Here is a 6,424-nt window from a genome sequence, read left to right as displayed (position 1 = left end):
GCCATTAGACAAGATGGGACCCCAGGACACATAAACACAGTCCATGAAATGTGACCTTTGCCACTGACGGCAGCATCTGTGATGGACTTGGTTACCCCTGTGGTCTCGGCCAGTCTGAGCTGTTAATTCCACAGCCCTCTCCCACATTCCTGCCTGTTAGTGTCCAGCTCTGGGAGGCCATTGATTAGCCTTTGGGGTGAGCTGCTGATTCTCTTTAATCTGTCTGGATTAAGTTGAAAAGACCATTTGTAAGCAGCTGGGGAGAGAGTTGTGAGTGAGGAAGAGGGTTGAATCCTGTTGGACAAACCATAATCTTTGGGAAAAACAAATGACCGTTGCCTCATGTTGTAAACCGTGTAAGAGGAACAGTTTGGACATTTGGCACAGGCTAAATGTATTGAGTTTTTTTAATTATTTTGGCTTCATAAATGAAAGGCAATGATTAGATTTACTTACTGTTGAATCTAATGTTCATAAGATTCTGTTGCAACTGATGTAATTTGTACTCATAATTTTTCTGTTACTGTGAGTCAGATGTGCAAAATTCTAAGTGTTGTGTGGAAGCTCAAATGAAAAAAAAAACTATACTGATGTAAACACTGTTAACTTGTGCCTGGACCTGAAGTGTTCTCAAATATAGTTTGAAAACAGGAGTCAGGCATAGTTGAATATAATGGCGCCTTGGCCTGGCTATGAAGGATCATTACATTGGCGCCAATACCGTATGTGGTAAAAAGAACAAGAAGAAAATGAGGCTAACTGGAGGGTTATGAAGGGAGGATCGGTGATGATCTGGATATGCTTAAGCAAGGCTGGAATTGGATAGATTTGTCTTTGGGAGGGCGAATCAAGCCACGTGCAAGGTTATCCTGGGAGGAATCTTGTTTTCTTCTGCTCTGACAATGTTCCCTATCTCTGAGGACTGTTTTTTCAAGCAACACGATGCTCTTTGCCACACAGCCAGGTCAGTCAAGGTGTGGGTGGATGGAGGACTCCCAGATGAACACTCTGACATGGCCAGCACAATATTCACATATGAACCCCATTGAAAACCTCTGGAGTGTGACCAAGAAAAAGATGGATGGTAACAGGCCATTAAACAAAGCCGAGCTGCTGGATTTATTTTGCCAGGAGTGGCATGAACAAATGTGGTGGATCAGGACGGATTTCTGAAGTTAAAATATCAGTATTGTGTTGTTTTGAAATGATTATGAACTTGTTTTCTTGGCATTATACTGCATCTTTTTTTTTGCCATTTTGACCAGGTGTAATTTTCTGCAAATAAAAGCTCTAAACAGCAACATTTTTATTTGGAATTTGGGAGAAATGTTTTCAGTAGTTTATAGAATAAAACAAAAATGTTCATTTTACTCACACACACACCTCCAAACTAGTAAATCCAGAGAAACTTAATATCTTGGTCTCTTTTTCTCCCACAGCTGCATATGATAAATTATAGAAAATGTTTAAATTGAAAAAAATTGAAAAGTTATAGAAAATGAAAGAATGTGCAAAACAACTTCTTCTCTCTGCAAGCAAGGAGGTCCAGTGAGAAATGCTGGTCTCCCTCCATGGATGTCGAACAGCAAAAAGCACAAAAGCACCGGTCGCAAACATAAGGGGACAGTAAGGACAATGTGCCGTGTGCCGAGTGTGTTTCAAACCAGGAATGACTGTAAGCTGTGCAAGGCCAGTGGAGGGCAGTGTTTACAAACATCTCAAACAAACATGTCTATAACTACAAATCAGTAGGAGTTAACAAATCCATATTTAATTTTTAGTTTTTTTAAAGTGACTCGTTAAGCAATATCAAGCAAGTGGATGAAGTGGATACAGTCCTCTTTTTACACCAATCATTTTTCATGTCACTGAAAAAAATATGGGTCTTTGGAATGAGTTCAAACAATAAAACAACAGACTTTTACAGTAGAATCTCAGGTATCAACACTTAACAATCACAATGCACTACCATCAGTGGTCTTCATCAGTGGGAAAACATAAACACATTATTCAAAGTTATACTTCCACGTAAAGGCATGCTATGTTCACTAGTTTTGTACACCAATAGTGTTTCACAAACACAACAACGTTCAGAAATTTTACTGAACACTGTTTTTTTTTCTCTAAAAATAACAAGTTCAAAATACGTCACAGTTTTACCTGAAAGCAGTACTATCAATGAGAACACATACAAACAAATGCCACTGGGTCAAAGGAGTTCAGGTGTGCACACTTATGCAAAACAGTAAACAAATCTCAATTTCCTCTCACAGACACACACGCATGCACACGTTCACACACACACACACACACACACATGTACACACACACACAAACACACACACAGGCGTGTGTGTGTAGACTAATTAGTTTTGACTACACAGAACATAAAAAAATTACATTTTAAATTTGAGTTCACCTCTTCTGTCTTCCACTGAAAGTGCTTACATGTGAGAGGTTTAATGGTGTACTGTGGGGTCCTTTTGGATGTGCTAACACCCTTATTTTCATATTTTCACACATAAATACCTGAAGTCTGGTGTATCGGCAGCAATGATATTTGTTCAGTGTCAGCTTTGACTTCAGACATCAAATTACAAACTCATGAGACCCCAAGATACTGCAGTGCAGATCTATAGCCTACAACCTTTATATTTTCTGACCATGGCAATTTATCTGTATCACACAAATACAACATTACCTATAGCAGTAAATTGTTCAGCTTTGAGCTCTGTAATACTGCACTTTATATTGAAATCAAAAGTAATACCCACTGAAAAAGCTAAACATGTTGATGTGCTTTTTCGATACCCTCACTGCCCTCTCCCAGATTTCAATAACAACCATCGCCTCTGACCGGGCTTGCTATCTCTGTAATGCTACTATCTTTAGTTTATGTCGAGGCTCACATGACGCACCCACCCAAGTCACCAAGTAACCTTACAGTACTAACAGGAAATGTTAAGAGTGACAAGCTGAAGTGCAGGTTTTACAGGATGTCAGAAGCTCAGCGCTTCTCTTTTTTTCTCTTTTTCTCTTTTGCACAAAAGTGCAGCTGCATGAAGCACAGGCAGAAAAATGGCACCTGCTGACCCTTGTCAGTGTTCGATTTATCCTCTCTAGACAAGGGGTTTGCATCACACAGGGGCCCCTTGGTTCTGGAGATTAAAAAAAACCTACATCCCTCCCCTCTGGAATGTGTTCTTCATATAACAGAGGTGGCCAAAACAGCACTTTCCTTCCATCATGCTGTATGCACCTCTTGTTATGTGTCTCCTGTGTTTGTGTATGCATTTATATACATTAGTGTAAATTGAATGTTAAATTGAAAGTAACAAAATGAGAACAGAAAAAAACACATTTTATGAGGTAGGTAGAATAGTCATGGTGTATACTCTCTCCTGTTCAATGCACATTTCATTTCAATGTTCATATGTGCACCATAAGTACCCTCATTGCTGAACAGAGACAAAGAGAAGCATGAGTTTGCTTCATATCTTTCATGTCCTCATGCATGAGAATACACGCCTGACTGTATACTGGTAGAATTTAAAATAATTCAGAAGTGTAACATCCATCCAGGAATACATCTGGTGTACAATATACCATCCATTTTTGAACTTACCAGTTTGTACCAGTACCAGTATTAGTTTTTCCCCCAAGACATTCAAAGACCAAAAAATACCTTGAGATTATCATAATTGGTAGATGTTATGTCATAGATGGTAGATGTTATGTCATAGATGGTAGATGTTATTTCTCCAGTACGGTTTCCATCTGTGTTTCATATGTTACACTGAGAGTGTTAGCGCCCAGCTCCAAATCACCGAAATCTGGTGATGCCCTGCTTTGGCTGCTAGTCCTCAGGTCAGCACGCCAGCTGTGTCCGCCATGCATTAATCCATTAGCTTTCCTGTGTCTGGGGAACGACCTCCCTCCCCAGCACAGGATCTCCTTGAAAGCACTCCTAAACTCCAGGCTGCGGGAATATATGAGCGGATTGAACGCCGAGTTGGCATAGCCTATCCAGTTAAGTATCCGAAACGTCAGTCCGATGTTGTCCACCTTCCAGATGGCAACGACCACATTGAGCACAAAGAAGGGCAGCCAGCAGAGGGTGAACGTGCCCATGATGATGCCAAGGGTTTTCACCGCCTTGTGCTCCTTCAGGCAGAACTTAGTCCTCTTGCTGCTCCTGGTCTCCTCGCCGGGCTTGCCCTGGGGGCGGAAGCGGCCCTCGCTGCGGTTGATCTTCTGCAGCTGCTTGCGGGCTTCCTGGAAGACGCGCGCATACACGAAGGCCATGACCACCAGGGGGATGTAGAAGGAGACGATGGAGGAGGCGATGGCGTAGGCCGCGTTCGTGTTGAAGTCGCAGCAGTGCGAGTCCTGCAGGCATTTCTGCGCCTCGAGCTCGTCCGACACCCACCACTCCATGTGGATGGGCAGGAAGGAGATGAGCGCCGCCACCGCCCACACCGTGAGCAGCACCACACCGGCCTTGCGCTTGGTCAGCAGTGACGGGTAGCGCAGCGGCGAGGTGATGGCCAGGTAGCGGTCCAGTGCAATCACGCACAGCGTCTCGATGCTGGCCGTCACCGACAGCACGTCTGCCGCCGTCCAGAACAGGCACAGAAAGTTGCCGAAGTGCCAGGTGTTGAGAAGGATGTAGCACGCGCCAAATGGCACTACCAGCACGCCCATTACCAGGTCAGCACAGGCCAGTGAGGTGATGAAGTAGTTGGTGACGGTCTGAAGCCTCTGGAAGCGGATGATAGCCGTAATGACCAGCACGTTGCCAAAGACGATCCCCAGCACTAGCAGGCCCATCAGGATGCCCAGCAGCACGGTCTCAGCCTCGCTCTTCTCCGGTTCTGCAGACGAGGAGTTTGTCCCCACTAAGACGCTCAGTGGGGGTTGTGGGCTTGTGCTCCCCATGGCCTGCAGCAGCCACCAACCACAAAACAGACGTTAGTAGTGACTGGGACAGTCAGTCAGTCAGTAGCAAACAAGCCTTAAACCACACGCGCGCTAGGAAAGCTATGCAGCCCAACCACATAACAGCCACATAAAAAAAGGAAATTACATACGCTGCTGAACAGACAGTACAGGTTTGTCATCATACCAGGAAATCAGAAAGGAGATAAGCTTGTAGTTTGTTTTGTATGTTGTTGAGTCAAAATGTAGCTTTATAAAAAGGTCAAATGTAAACCAATTAACAAATGATATTACACTGAAGTAAATGTACTTACTTGAAAAGGGAGAGAGCCTCACAATCCTTCGAATGAAATACTGTGTTGCCTCCACAAAAAAAAGTCCAAAGATATGTTTTGTAGCTTGCATAAGTGCTTTACCCTCATGTAGTGTTCATACCGCCAAGCCTGTTGCCTCCCCTCTCTCTCAATTCCTCTTTCTGCCTGTGTATGTGGTGTCCTCTCGTTGGTCACAGACACACAGGAGTCCTGCCGCTTGAACACATGAGGTCTCTTGGATTCAATGTGCCTCTCAGCCTATTTCTCAGAACGCTTATAGCAGCCAGCAGTGACATCACAGCCACTGAGAGCCAATCAGCAATCATGCAGACAACATGACTAGATAGCTGGACTTGTCAGCTATGCTTCTCATCTTTTACAGAGGAAACTTACCATGGATGTTACTCATAGCAAAACTATTCAATTTGAATAAGTTTAAGGAAGTGCAAAACCAATACTGTTCACACAACAGTAGTCAATAAACAGGAATTTCTGCTCTGATATTTTCCACTGCCTCTGAAATACTTTTCATTTCATTTTGACGATGATGACTGTCAACAGTCACTCAGGACAATATTTATTTATCAAGCTAGTGCCATAATGCTGTTTTTCTGATTTTTCCGTAGAATAAATTACACAACTTTAAATATGTCTTGACGTCAGGAATCGAGTTATTAAGTGTAGGGTATATGTGAAGAAGAATAATGTAAAGTGCTACACATCTAAAGATAAAGGACATTTGCTCTTTTCCTTTGTGATGGAGGAGTTTAGTAGTTGTGAAGAGTGAGGGGAAGTCATCTAATGTTGCCCTGGGGGAGAACAATTGCAGTATTCTTAGCACAGTCATGAGTCTCTTCGTCATAATCACTCACATGGACATACAGGCTACTGAGTCTGTAAAGGAATCAGAGAATTTTTTCATCCGTCTTTGCTTTTTATTTTTTGTAGTGTCTTGGACGCCTGCCGGAATCAATACTTGGATCAGTAATGAAATCTGTCACACCTCCCCTGTAAAGAAAGACAAACGACTGGAGATTACCATCAATCTCCTGGCTGTTTCTGGACCTATAAACACTCATCACGTTGCGTCCGTAGTTACCAGATGAATGGGCAGAAATTCCTCTCAAGCACAGGGCCATTTAGGACACCCGCCACCTCAAAGGTGATAGAGG

The 6,424-nt window shown here is 43.1% G+C and overlaps 1 protein-coding gene across 1 annotated transcript; it reads right to left on the bottom strand.

Annotated features, from left to right (window-relative positions):
• Positions 1-1,552: 1,552 nt before the first annotated feature.
• adrb2b (adrenoceptor beta 2, surface b) lies at positions 1,553-5,479 on the bottom strand. The gene is made up of 2 exons (XM_080848423.1): positions 5,253-5,479; positions 1,553-4,941 (listed from the first exon to the last, which is right to left on the bottom strand). The coding sequence occupies exon 2, from the start codon at positions 4,936-4,938 to the stop codon at positions 3,754-3,756; it is 1,185 nt and encodes a 394-aa protein (XP_080704549.1). The 5' UTR covers positions 4,939-4,941; positions 5,253-5,479; the 3' UTR covers positions 1,553-3,753.
• Between the last annotated feature and the right edge of the window lie 945 nt (positions 5,480-6,424).

The sequence above is a fragment of the Sprattus sprattus genome, assembly GCF_963457725.1.
Source record: "Sprattus sprattus genome assembly, chromosome: 1".
NCBI lineage: Eukaryota > Metazoa > Chordata > Actinopteri > Clupeiformes > Clupeidae > Sprattus > Sprattus sprattus.
Note: the sequence above shows the minus strand (reverse complement) of the source record. Positions and strands in the feature narration are given on the sequence as shown.